Below are 14,775 nucleotides of genomic sequence, written 5' to 3'. Positions count from 1 at the left end.
ACATTCACTGTTAGTTAAGTATGCACTTTTAATGCAGGATGATGTCATTTTCATTTCTCATTATCTCCCTTCCTTCATATCGATATTCCGTAAATGTCACACACATTACGAGTAATTTTACCCAACGTAAAAGGAGGGTATTGCAGATGTTTAATAACAAATCTGTCCACTTATTTTTGCATTAAAGTCGGCTACACGGGATTCTTTTATTAAGTACCTAGCGATTCCTCCATATTGCAAATAGCGGTTTCTTCTTAAAAATATGTAATAACAATATACCTACATGATCTCTTGGTAAACTTTATTAAGTTCATTCTCCTACATTTCAGAACTGTACAAAAAAGGTGTTCTTATTACTTATAATACCTAGCTACCTATCATAGAGAAAATATTGCTTTGTTTTGATTTTGTTAATAATGTTTAAATAAATTCAAACAAATGACTTGATATCCAAAAATTATTTTGTCAATCATCTTTTGTTCTCGTTCTTCATTCATCGTCGACCATGTAATTTAGTAGTATGTCTGCTACGACTATTTTTGGACAGTTTCAATTCAGTCCACCATTAATCTGAATTTACGCCAAAAGTGCTTTTGCTCGCTGCATGTTTTTATTCAGCTTTAAAAGTGATACCACAATTGTATTTAAATTGCTTTTACCGACTGCAAGTTATTATTCGTGGTCATTAAGATGTTTTTCCACAAAAAAATATAATAAGATTAAGTTTTTGTTTTTGTGTGTTAAGGCGATAAGGCAGTGTCTAAAATGGATCCAAAATCAAAAAGTTGCTTTAAAAATGCTAACCGAAGTGCTTGCTCTAATAGCATTTCATTTGTTATTACAGTCGTTTGTCCGTGGCATTTAAACTGGATCTGAATTACGAAGTTAGATTATAAAACAGACAAATTAATAGGAATTAGTAATTTATGTCCCCAATACCTATATGACTTTCATAAAAATAGATTGAATTGAATAGCACATGTTTGTCGCTTGGGGTGCGAGGTTAAATAATTCGCGATCATTTAAACTTATTGTTAAAAATAATAAAAAAATACATTTAAATTTAAATTACCTATATGTAAAAATAGTTAACAACTTAAAAAAAATCAATAGATAGTTATAGTAACCATATACGAGTATTGTAATAGTCTGTTAGTTAAACTAGAACAAACGTAAAATAACAGTGTAGGTATAATCAACGGTCGTGACACATGACCCCCTGTTCAAACAAACCAATACCACAAAACGATCATATTTTTTGCAGGTTACTGTACAGTACATATATTAAGTAAATAAAGAAAAAGCAAGTTTATCAACTTAACATTAACACTAAATAATAATAAAAATAAATAAAAATCTTTTATTTTCAGACAACAAGATCCATATACACACTGTGTAGGTAAATAAATTTAATAAACTACCTACACAGTTAACCTTTTCTTAAAATATATTTTCAGTAGCAAAAAGCTATTGGTCAATGACCTGTCGAGGCCAACCAAACAAGTTAAGTGTTACATAAAATACTTATTTAAGTAGGTATACAAAGACTTGTTAATGCCAGATGTTCACTTGGTTCAAAATTTGGGTTGATTTTCGTGAACAGAAATATAAACTCAATATTCGTTACCTTACCCAAAAACCTAACTTCCCTGTGTCATATTAGTGTCAATGTCATTGTCAAGAGAGATAGACTAACAGTTGTAACGGCCATACAACCAATAAATCAGTTGGGCATTGCGTCATCATGCAAGCGAAGCTAAAATGTGTTTTATTTATAATTAATATCCTAAACAATCATAAATTCCTATATGAAACATGGTGTCAGGTGAAAACAATTTAAAAAAGATACTTAGTGTTGTATTAAGGGGGAAAAAACAAAAAGAAAATAAGATTAGTAACAAAATATCTACATGTACTTCAGTTTGAGGTTTGCTAAGCGGTGCTTAGAAATAAAAGATGGGGGAAGACAACAAAATGGAAAAAATAATGGTAGGATCCATAAAGCCGCCTGTGGGATATTCAATAATTGATGGAGACTCATGGAAAAAGTATAAGCAGATATTCAACCTATATTTAGTAGCAACAGGCTTGGAAAAACAAGAGGATGAAAGGAAAATTGCAGTTTTCCTATCATGTGCGGGAGACGAGATGCTGGATGTGTACAATGGATTAGGAGTGATAAAGAGTTGGAAGGCATTAGAGGAAAATCTGGACAATCACTTTTGTACCAAAAATAACACAGTGGCCAATAGTTACAAATTTTTCAATTTAAGGCAAGAGGAAGAGGAAAAAGTAGATCGTTTTGTTACAAGGCTTAGGAATGCAGCTAAGATCTGTGATTTTAAAGAAGAAAAGAGATTGATAAGAGATATGTTAACAATAGGAGTAAAAGACGTCAGTCTCAAGGAAAGATTATTATGGGAAGCAGATTTAACATTAGACAAGGCGATAAATTTATGTCAAGCAGCAGAAAATAGCAAAAAACAAATAAAGGAGATGGAGAGTAATGCAAAGGAAATAAGTTTCATGAAGGAAAGTTCGGCTAAAAAGGATCATCGGCAGAAGATGTTTCATTGTAAGAGATGTGGAAGACAACATGAATATAGAAATTGTCCTGCGTATGGAAAGAAGTGTGCTTTGTGTTCAACATTCAATCATTTTGCGGTAATGTGTCGATACAAAAATAGAAAAGAAGAAAAACCAGGCACAACGAAACAGTTACATAAAAAAGTACAAGGAGTGAAGGAGTCAAATAATAGTGAGGACAGTAGTAGTGAGGAATTCGGACCATATTCAGTAAGTAGTTTAAGTAAGTTACAATGGCATGAGGTTATAAGTGTAGAAGGCTATAATATAAAATTTAAGTTGGACTCTGGAGCAGATTGTAATGTTATGCCGCTTAGGTTATTTAATAAAATTACAAAGGGAGAATATATGTTAGGAAAGCCAACGGTTCTGGTAGTTTATAATGGTCAAGAGGTAAAAACATCAGGAAGTGTTGAACTAAATTGTATTGTTAAAGGACAAAAAGGTTGTATTAGGTTTTGTTTGGTAGATATGCAGGTTCAGCCAGTGTTAGGGTTGCCAGATTGTGTAAAATTTAATTTAATTAATAAAGTAGACAATATAGTTGTACAGGATAAAAGCACATTTTTAGCAATTAATGAGGATGTGTTTTCAGGATTAGGCAACATAGGAACATATACCATAAAGTTGAGAGAAAATGTTCAACCAGTAGTTAAGCCAATTAGAAGGGTACCTCAGGTGATAAAAGATAGGTTGAAAGAAACTTTATGTAATTATGAAAGTAGAGGTATTATTGAAAAGGTAGAGGGACCTACCACTTGGTGTAATTATTTAAGTAAGTTTATATCAAATTATTCAAAAACAACAGAGCCGCTTAGAGATTTGTTAAAGAAAGATGTGTTGTGGGACTGGGGTAGTTTGCAAGAAAAAGCATTTCAAGAGGTAAAATGTAAAATTTCCAGTGCACCTACTTTAGCAATATTAGAAAAAGATGGTACATTAACATTGCAATGTGATAGTTCTAAAAGTGGTATGGGTGCTTGTTTGTTACAGAAGGGTAAACCTGTTTCTTTTTACTCTAGGTGCTATACAGAATGTCAACAAAGATGGGCACCCATAGAAAAGGAGCTATTTGCAATTTGTTTAGCTATGGAAAAATATCATCAATTTGTTTATGGGCGTAAAATAGTTGTAGAAACAGACCACAAACCTTTAGTTGCCATAATGAATAAAGATATAAATCAAATCTCAGCTAGGTTACAAAGAATGGTATTAAGACTGTTAAAATATGATTTTGAAATAAAGTATATTCCGGGATCTAGAATGTTTGTAGCTGATTATCTATCTAGACATTATAATACCACTAACGGGCAGATAGAAAATACATTAAAAGAATTAGTTCATTGTGTGAGTTCAGAAACTGTGTACGGTTTAGAGGGTGAATTACAAATTTCAAAAAGGAAACTGATAGAATTACAACAGGAATCAATGAAGGATGGTAACTTGCAACATATTATGACTTGGTTTAATACAGAGTGGCCCAAAAATGCTAAAAATATATATGGTACAGAATTAAAAAAGTTGTTTAAATTAAGAAATGAGTTAATGGTAAAAGATAATATTGTATATTTTGAGAATAGAGTGTTAGTGCCTAGATCATTAAGAAAGGAATTATTAAGTATTGTGCACTCAGGTCATGCAGGAGTTGTGAAATGTAAAAAGAGGGCAAGGAAAGTTTTATTTTGGCCAGGAATGTCGAGAGACATAGAGAATTATGTATTATCATGTAAACCATGTGAAAAATATAGAGTATCTAACTGTAAACAACCTCTGATGTCTCATGAGATTCCGGATTTGCCATTTAGTAAAGTAGGTATGGATGTAGGTCACTATGCAGGTAAAGATTTCTTAGTTGTGGTAGACTATTTTTCCAAATGGATTGAAATGGTATGGTTAGAAAACAAAACAGCTTCAATTATAATACAAAAGTTAATGAAAATTTTCAGTACTCATGGATTTCCAAGATATATAGTCAGTGACAACATGCCATTTGGTAGTTTTGATTTTAAGCAATTTGCATTAAAAAATGACATTGAGTTAATTATGTCTAGTCCTCATTATCCTCAGTCTAATGGTTTATCAGAAAAAGCAGTTGGAATTGTAAAAAGTTTGTTAAAAAAATGTGAAGAGAGTGGTACCAGTTTTGATCTGGCAATGTTGCATTATAGAACCAGTCCAGTGGCAAATTTAGATTATTCTCCTTCAGAGTTGTTAATGAACAGGTTGTTAAGAACAAACTTACCATGCTCAAAAGAACTTTTGAAATCTAAGTTGTGTGTAGATGTTAAAGAAAAATTGTTAAAAAATAATGAAAAATCTAGGACCATTTATAATAAAACTTCTAAATTGAAAGGGTCTTTTAAAAAAGGGGAAGATGTGATTATACAGAATGTACCTTATAACAAGTATTGGTCTTCAGGTAAAGTGATGGAAGAAGGAAATGGTCCTAGATCGTTCACAGTTATGAATGATAAGGGAAATTTAGTCAGGAGAAATGAGAAACACATAAGAAAAAGTAAAAACAAATTTATTAAAAAAGAGGAATGTTTGTGGGGTAGTATACCAGGTGAGGCTACAAGGGGGGAGACTCCGGTGGTGTTAGATGACCCAGGGGTATCTCAAAGAAGTGTAGAGTTGGGTACAGCCGGCAGTAATGATGTAGTCACTAGGGCAGGTAGAGTTGTTAGAAAACCAGTTTATTTGGAAGATTTTGATTTAAAATAATATAGTAAAATAGATAATAAATATTAGTATATAATAATTAAAAAATAAATAAAATAAATAACATAAGGGGGGGATGTGTCATATTAGTGTCAATGTCATTGTCAAGAGAGATAGACTAACAGTTGTAACGGCCATACAACCAATAAATCAGTTGGGCATTGCGTCATCATGCAAGCGAAGCTAAAATGTGTTTTATTTATAATTAATATCCTAAACAATCATAAATTCCTATATGAAACATGGTGTCAGGTGAAAACAATTTAAAAAAGATACTTAGTGTTGTATTAAGGGGGAAAAAACAAAAAGAAAATAAGATTAGTAACAAAATATCTACATGTACTTCAGTTTGAGGTTTGCTAAGCGGTGCTTAGAAATAAAAGATGGGGGAAGACAACAAAATGGAAAAAATAATGGTAGGATCCATAAAGCCGCCTGTGGGATATTCAATAATTGATGGAGACTCATGGAAAAAGTATAAGCAGATATTCAACCTATATTTAGTAGCAACAGGCTTGGAAAAACAAGAGGATGAAAGGAAAATTGCAGTTTTCCTATCATGTGCGGGAGACGAGATGCTGGATGTGTACAATGGATTAGGAGTGATAAAGAGTTGGAAGGCATTAGAGGAAAATCTGGACAATCACTTTTGTACCAAAAATAACACAGTGGCCAATAGTTACAAATTTTTCAATTTAAGGCAAGAGGAAGAGGAAAAAGTAGATCGTTTTGTTACAAGGCTTAGGAATGCAGCTAAGATCTGTGATTTTAAAGAAGAAAAGAGATTGATAAGAGATATGTTAACAATAGGAGTAAAAGACGTCAGTCTCAAGGAAAGATTATTATGGGAAGCAGATTTAACATTAGACAAGGCGATAAATTTATGTCAAGCAGCAGAAAATAGCAAAAAACAAATAAAGGAGATGGAGAGTAATGCAAAGGAAATAAGTTTCATGAAGGAAAGTTCGGCTAAAAAGGATCATCGGCAGAAGATGTTTCATTGTAAGAGATGTGGAAGACAACATGAATATAGAAATTGTCCTGCGTATGGAAAGAAGTGTGCTTTGTGTTCAACATTCAATCATTTTGCGGTAATGTGTCGATACAAAAATAGAAAAGAAGAAAAACCAGGCACAACGAAACAGTTACATAAAAAAGTACAAGGAGTGAAGGAGTCAAATAATAGTGAGGACAGTAGTAGTGAGGAATTCGGACCATATTCAGTAAGTAGTTTAAGTAAGTTACAATGGCATGAGGTTATAAGTGTAGAAGGCTATAATATAAAATTTAAGTTGGACTCTGGAGCAGATTGTAATGTTATGCCGCTTAGGTTATTTAATAAAATTACAAAGGGAGAATATATGTTAGGAAAGCCAACGGTTCTGGTAGTTTATAATGGTCAAGAGGTAAAAACATCAGGAAGTGTTGAACTAAATTGTATTGTTAAAGGACAAAAAGGTTGTATTAGGTTTTGTTTGGTAGATATGCAGGTTCAGCCAGTGTTAGGGTTGCCAGATTGTGTAAAATTTAATTTAATTAATAAAGTAGACAATATAGTTGTACAGGATAAAAGCACATTTTTAGCAATTAATGAGGATGTGTTTTCAGGATTAGGCAACATAGGAACATATACCATAAAGTTGAGAGAAAATGTTCAACCAGTAGTTAAGCCAATTAGAAGGGTACCTCAGGTGATAAAAGATAGGTTGAAAGAAACTTTATGTAATTATGAAAGTAGAGGTATTATTGAAAAGGTAGAGGGACCTACCACTTGGTGTAATTATTTAAGTAAGTTTATATCAAATTATTCAAAAACAACAGAGCCGCTTAGAGATTTGTTAAAGAAAGATGTGTTGTGGGACTGGGGTAGTTTGCAAGAAAAAGCATTTCAAGAGGTAAAATGTAAAATTTCCAGTGCACCTACTTTAGCAATATTAGAAAAAGATGGTACATTAACATTGCAATGTGATAGTTCTAAAAGTGGTATGGGTGCTTGTTTGTTACAGAAGGGTAAACCTGTTTCTTTTTACTCTAGGTGCTATACAGAATGTCAACAAAGATGGGCACCCATAGAAAAGGAGCTATTTGCAATTTGTTTAGCTATGGAAAAATATCATCAATTTGTTTATGGGCGTAAAATAGTTGTAGAAACAGACCACAAACCTTTAGTTGCCATAATGAATAAAGATATAAATCAAATCTCAGCTAGGTTACAAAGAATGGTATTAAGACTGTTAAAATATGATTTTGAAATAAAGTATATTCCGGGATCTAGAATGTTTGTAGCTGATTATCTATCTAGACATTATAATACCACTAACGGGCAGATAGAAAATACATTAAAAGAATTAGTTCATTGTGTGAGTTCAGAAACTGTGTACGGTTTAGAGGGTGAATTACAAATTTCAAAAAGGAAACTGATAGAATTACAACAGGAATCAATGAAGGATGGTAACTTGCAACATATTATGACTTGGTTTAATACAGAGTGGCCCAAAAATGCTAAAAATATATATGGTACAGAATTAAAAAAGTTGTTTAAATTAAGAAATGAGTTAATGGTAAAAGATAATATTGTATATTTTGAGAATAGAGTGTTAGTGCCTAGATCATTAAGAAAGGAATTATTAAGTATTGTGCACTCAGGTCATGCAGGAGTTGTGAAATGTAAAAAGAGGGCAAGGAAAGTTTTATTTTGGCCAGGAATGTCGAGAGACATAGAGAATTATGTATTATCATGTAAACCATGTGAAAAATATAGAGTATCTAACTGTAAACAACCTCTGATGTCTCATGAGATTCCGGATTTGCCATTTAGTAAAGTAGGTATGGATGTAGGTCACTATGCAGGTAAAGATTTCTTAGTTGTGGTAGACTATTTTTCCAAATGGATTGAAATGGTATGGTTAGAAAACAAAACAGCTTCAATTATAATACAAAAGTTAATGAAAATTTTCAGTACTCATGGATTTCCAAGATATATAGTCAGTGACAACATGCCATTTGGTAGTTTTGATTTTAAGCAATTTGCATTAAAAAATGACATTGAGTTAATTATGTCTAGTCCTCATTATCCTCAGTCTAATGGTTTATCAGAAAAAGCAGTTGGAATTGTAAAAAGTTTGTTAAAAAAATGTGAAGAGAGTGGTACCAGTTTTGATCTGGCAATGTTGCATTATAGAACCAGTCCAGTGGCAAATTTAGATTATTCTCCTTCAGAGTTGTTAATGAACAGGTTGTTAAGAACAAACTTACCATGCTCAAAAGAACTTTTGAAATCTAAGTTGTGTGTAGATGTTAAAGAAAAATTGTTAAAAAATAATGAAAAATCTAGGACCATTTATAATAAAACTTCTAAATTGAAAGGGTCTTTTAAAAAAGGGGAAGATGTGATTATACAGAATGTACCTTATAACAAGTATTGGTCTTCAGGTAAAGTGATGGAAGAAGGAAATGGTCCTAGATCGTTCACAGTTATGAATGATAAGGGAAATTTAGTCAGGAGAAATGAGAAACACATAAGAAAAAGTAAAAACAAATTTATTAAAAAAGAGGAATGTTTGTGGGGTAGTATACCAGGTGAGGCTACAAGGGGGGAGACTCCGGTGGTGTTAGATGACCCAGGGGTATCTCAAAGAAGTGTAGAGTTGGGTACAGCCGGCAGTAATGATGTAGTCACTAGGGCAGGTAGAGTTGTTAGAAAACCAGTTTATTTGGAAGATTTTGATTTAAAATAATATAGTAAAATAGATAATAAATATTAGTATATAATAATTAAAAAATAAATAAAATAAATAACATAAGGGGGGGATGTGTCATATTAGTGTCAATGTCATTGTCAAGAGAGATAGACTAACAGTTGTAACGGCCATACAACCAATAAATCAGTTGGGCATTGCGTCATCATGCAAGCGAAGCTAAAATGTGTTTTATTTATAATTAATATCCTAAACAATCATAAATTCCTATATGAAACATTCCCAAATCCAAGATCGTAGTGATTGGAGGACTCAGGGCTTCTCTCCTGGTGGATGAGGCTGCAACTTATGCCGTAAGTATGATAGAGTGTTGCTATGTTAAAAATTATACACTATAAATAACATTAAACTCTCATCGTACCGAATTACCGATCATTTCCACCTCTTGTCTTAAATACTTACAAGTATGCTTCAAAAAGGATTACTTACCAGATTTTTTTTGGTGTGGTCATAAAAATGCTAGTGCGCAACAAAATATTTAAATAATTGAATTATTTTTTAATAGGTAGACAATTTGAATATCGTTATTTTCTTTTTCAATAAGGGCTGTCACTATAGCTTTAGGACCTACCTAAAGCTATAGTGACAGCCCTTTAAGTATTTTTTTTTCCAAAACTTTAAATTTTTTTATTGGAGTAGAAGTTCGAACTAAATAAACAAACACGATATTAAAAGTAATACATACGGCACTGTCCTACAGATTACTTCATATATGATATGACAGCATTGTTGTATACATTTGTGATTGATGTAGGCTGTTAATTTAAAGTTTAAGGTTCTTTAATCTGGAGATCGGATCATTCTAAACTTTACGGTTTAATTTGTCAATACATAGTTCCTAATCATTAATATTTTTGCTTCTTTATCTTATCTTATTTTTCGAAATCGAATGAATCATAAGCATACACGCACTTATATTTAGGAACTTTGGAAATCGTCTGACTTAGATACTTTGATAAATCTTAACTAGAGAAAATATATAAGATTATATGATCAAAGTAAACTTTTTCACTATCAATTTTTATAATTTAGTTTACATTTCGATACTACTTGTCGCCAGCGACTTTGTACGCGTGGATTTGAGAAATGTGTTGGTATTAATTGAAACTGACTATTTTTTACGACAACAGTTAAATGCTCATCAGGTTGAACGACTGTCATTTCCATATTATTTTTTTATAGGTTATTTACTTCTTTTGGATTCTTCATTAGAATTGTTACCAAAGTACCTAGAAAACTGAATTCCGTAGATGAGACACATGACACTTTTTTACTGTGTGAAAATTTGATTTTTTGTTTATAAGTAGGTAGTTGTTGACAACTTTTATTTGTTTGTTACCGTTAAAAAGGAAAAATATGTAAATGTTGATTCGTTATCAAAATTAAACGTGATGACCTTCATAATCAAAAACCTGCGTCACAAAAAGACGTATACAAACCTGTCAGTCGATGCCTACGTATGGGTAGGTACTGTCAAGTCCGGAAGAGATAGTGTTGCCTACCCATGCGACATTGTTCAATCTGGTTTACCAAAAATCAGGTTTATCTTATTTAAGACGATAATCTGAGTATCAAACATTCACTTAAACCAAACAATGTCAGTTATCTTATTGATTTACATAGATACATACATACTATCACGTCTATATCCCTTGCGGGGTAGATAGAGCCATCAGTCTTGAAAAGACTGAATGGCCACGTCCAGCTATTTGGCTTAATGATAGAATTAAGATTCAAATAGTGACAGGTTGCTAATCCATCGCCTAAAAAAGAAACCCATGTTAAGCCTTTCCCTTAGTCGCCTTTTGCGACATCCATGGGACAGAGATGGAGTGGTCCTATTCTTTTTTGTATTGGTGCCGGGAACCTGTTTGTTTACGTATTGATTTATTACCCAAGTAGTTAAGTAAGTAGGTAAGTAAATGCTTTATTGTTCGCTAAAGAAGTAGGTACAATACAAATATAAAACAGTAGTACAGTACAAAGGCGGGCTTATCCCTAAGTGGGATCTCTTCCAGCCAACCTGACAATATTTATTAGATACTAATCGTAATGCCACCATAAAGCTAATTGATTTTGAGACTTTTCGTAATAATTGGCTCTGTCTGCTCCGTAAAAGATAGTACGTGATAATACATTCAATGCCCAATCATTTATTGCAGAGTAAAAAAAATTAAAAGAAAATTTAGTTCTGATATGGGTCCTGTCGGGCACACTCACATATGTATTTTTTACGTTATGTATAACATGACTAGTAGTCATGTTATACATAACGTAAAAAATATGTTACACCGTTTTATAAATCAGTCAGAATCATATAAAATAAATGAAGATTTTTACTTTATTACATTATTGATTATATATTTCCCTGATGGACAGTGGCCTTTCCTTTTGTTTGTAAATAAGTAGTATAGTTACTTCTAATATTGCATTTTGAAAAATTTCACGTACCAAAACCACAAACTAAACTGTAATCTTTTACGACACAATGGGCGCTTTAATGACATCTTAAGATCGAATAGTGATATCCAATCCTCTTTGTATGAATGGTTAATATCACACTCAAGGCTTGGGTGCCCTATGCTTAAGATTCCGCTGTACGCTCAAGTTATCGTACAAAGTAATTTCGTTTCAATTTCCAAATAGTAAGTAGTAGGGTATTGATATTATACCATAAAAGACATAACATATAAAAGATATTTAGTCTTTATAGGTTTCATTACAAAAAGGAGAAAAAATAATTAAAGATTATTGATTGTTATTTTCTTATGTAGAAAGTCATTAAAATAATGATCCGTCTTGGACTTAATGCTAGCCAAAAATTTTGACCAAGACAAAGAACTAACTTTGAGTGCTGCGACAAAAACAAAAAAAATAAGCTAATCATATAAAAAATGCCAAATTACTTGGAAATAAAACTTACGCATACAGGGGAGTCTTAACATACGTAACTAAACGGAACAAATGAAATTGAAAGGCTATCTCTGAGTCAGAGGCGTAGGCTGACAAACACTGGTTTACCTTGACAATGAAAGTACTCGTAAATCGGACAGTGTGGACGGTGCCTATGCAATATAAAAACCGGAGCATTACTTGCCAAATTATTCAGTTGCCAACTTCAATAGCATCAACATGTACGCTAAGGTGTGTTCTAAGTACTGTAACTGTTTTTCAAAACAAAATCATTGGATATTTTCTTGGTAACGCGAATTCCGAATTATTTGCAAAAGCTCGCTAAAGTCAGCAGTCGGATGCGTATTTAACAACAACCCTCTTAATAAGAGATATGGGATACTAAAATATATTACTAAACTCATAATTATAATATTAATAAATATTTCCTTTTTAGCTGATCGTCGCTCTGTGCGCTGTGGGCGTAGCCCGCGCTGGTGGTCTCCTGGGAGCCGCTCCCCTGGCCTACAGCAGCCACGCCATCGCCGCGCCCGCCGTCATCACCAAGACCATCTCCCCCGCCGTCTCCTCAGTTTCCTCCTACTCCACCCACACCGCGCACGGCTCCCCCGTGGCCTACGCCGCCGCTCCCGTCTACGCCAAGACTTACGCCGCTCCCGCTGTGACAGCCTACGCCGCTCCCGCCGTCGCCGCATACTCCGCGCCCGTCGTGACCAAGACCATCGCTCCCGCGGTGTCTTCTTACTCTTCCTACTCGACCACCACCGCTCACGGCTCTCCCGTCGCCACCTACGCCGCCGCTCCCGTCGTAGCTAAGACCTACGCCGCTCCCGCCGTAGCTGCCTACGCCGCGCCCGCTGTGGCTGCGTACTCCGCTCCCGCTGTTGCCGCGTACTCCGCTCCCGCTGTTGCCGCGTACTCCGCTCCCGCTGTTGCCGCGTACTCCGCTCCCGCTGTAGCCGCGTACTCTGCCCCAGTGGTGACCAAGACCATTGCCCCCGCCGTTTCTTCCGTCTCCTCTTACTCTTCCCACACCTCCCACGGATCCCCCGTCGCGTACGCCGCTGCTCCCGTAGCTGCCTACTCCGCTGCTCCAGTGGTAGCTAAGACCATCTCTACTTACGCTGCTCCCGCGTACACCAGCTACTCTGCCCCCGTTGCGACATACGCCGCGGCTGCCCCCGTGCTGAAATCGGCTGTTGCGTACTCTGCTGCACCCGCCATCGCTTACGGCGCTCACGGTGCCAACTATGGTTGGTAAACTGAATCCGATATTTAGGTAACAAATTGTAAATAGAAAAGACGAAAATATAACTAATTGCCATATATTATTTTGTTTACTTTCCTTATACCCATAAAATTAGGACAACAAATATTTTTAAATAACAAGTGAAACCAGGAAGACAAATTATCATATCAAAGAAAGATAGCAATCATACGATGTCATTGATCACACGTAACTGGAGATTTCCAAACTTCCTGCCTCGTTGCTAAAGGGCGGGCGTAACGAGAGCCATATTGGTTTCTCCCGTTGTAGGCGAATGTCTTATTGGTACGCTTCCTGATTGTCATGAAAACGAGTCTGTGTTGTCGGCATATCAAGGTCAAAAAAGATTTAATTATTACCAACTTGGACATAATTGCCATTATGCATATTTGGTAGGCTTTGAGAATGATAAAAAATCCATTCACATTTGCAAACATACTAGTCCATAGATACTTCGCACACATACTAAGTAGGCCTAAGTAATATGTTAATGAATTAGAAAAAAAAAATAAGAAAATGCCGCAATAAAATTATACAGCCTGTATGGTGTTCAGGGTTGAAATATTTTAACAAAAGTTTGAAATAAAGCTTTTGAAATTTGGTGACTTAAGTTTTTTTACAGTTTAGTCACAACATTGTAAGGCTTTTGAACTAAACCATGGTAACAAATTAAATTCCCTGCTTCGAAAATCAAGTAAAGCCATAGGCCTCGTCATGACACAACGTGCTATGAAGAAAATAACTCCATGGGGTGAAGTGACGGTACAATAACCATAATAATCTTTTTGAATAAGTATATGAAAAAAAAATATTGATTGACTCACCTATCAACGTACAGTCGAAATTTGACATATAAATAGTTATTAATTTTGTTATTATATACTTATAACAATAAAACCCCGATATAAACTCGTTAAAATTAAATAAATATTTTGGAAAAGCCAAGATCGTACACTGTTCTTCATTAAAATACAATTTTGACAACCTTTTGATTTTGGGAGATACTTAAATGTGATATTAATACTTACTGTTGTTGACCACTAAGAGAAAAATTATACAAATTCATGATCTAAGTCAGTAGCTTGCATCTTTTGTTCATCGTAAAAGTCACTGCAAATGTTTAATTTTACTGATTTATTTATGTCATATAGGTACTAATCCTTTGGTAACACACTCTATAATGTAGTTATACTTACTTTATGTGAAATCCACCATGGTTACAGTTGCTATGTGCATATTTTAAATGAATGATTTATAATGCGAAAAAATTAAAATGTTTTATTTAACAATTTTTTTCTAGATCGTGGTTAAAAGTGGACACTATGCTACCTACTCCCGCGAACAAAACACAAAACACACCAAATGCCAAGAGAATAATGAAAATAAATTGCATGAATTATGACTATCTCATCATCATTGATATAGTGAGGAAAAGAAATCGGTAATTTACAGAACGAAATTAAATTCCGCCACGTACAAATAAATTATAATATATATATGCAGCTATGTATAATAACATCTGCATTGTTA

At 34.1% G+C, this 14,775-nt stretch overlaps 1 protein-coding gene across 1 annotated transcript; it reads left to right on the top strand.

Moving 5' to 3' along the window:
• The first annotated feature begins 12,187 nt into the window (after positions 1-12,187).
• On the top strand, positions 12,188-13,272 carry LOC106136030 (cuticle protein 16.5). Its single transcript, XM_013336465.2, has 2 exons — positions 12,188-12,209; positions 12,415-13,272. Exons 1-2 carry the CDS (start codon positions 12,198-12,200, stop codon positions 13,237-13,239), a joined length of 837 nt encoding a protein of 278 aa, XP_013191919.2. The 5' UTR covers positions 12,188-12,197; the 3' UTR covers positions 13,240-13,272.
• Positions 13,273-14,775: the final 1,503 nt, after the last annotated feature.

Source organism: Amyelois transitella, chromosome 8, assembly GCF_032362555.1.
Source record: "Amyelois transitella isolate CPQ chromosome 8, ilAmyTran1.1, whole genome shotgun sequence".
In the NCBI taxonomy this organism is placed as follows: Eukaryota; Metazoa; Arthropoda; class Insecta; order Lepidoptera; family Pyralidae; genus Amyelois; species Amyelois transitella.
The sequence above is the reverse complement of the archived record's forward strand: the minus strand, read 5'-3'. Positions and strand labels throughout refer to the sequence as shown.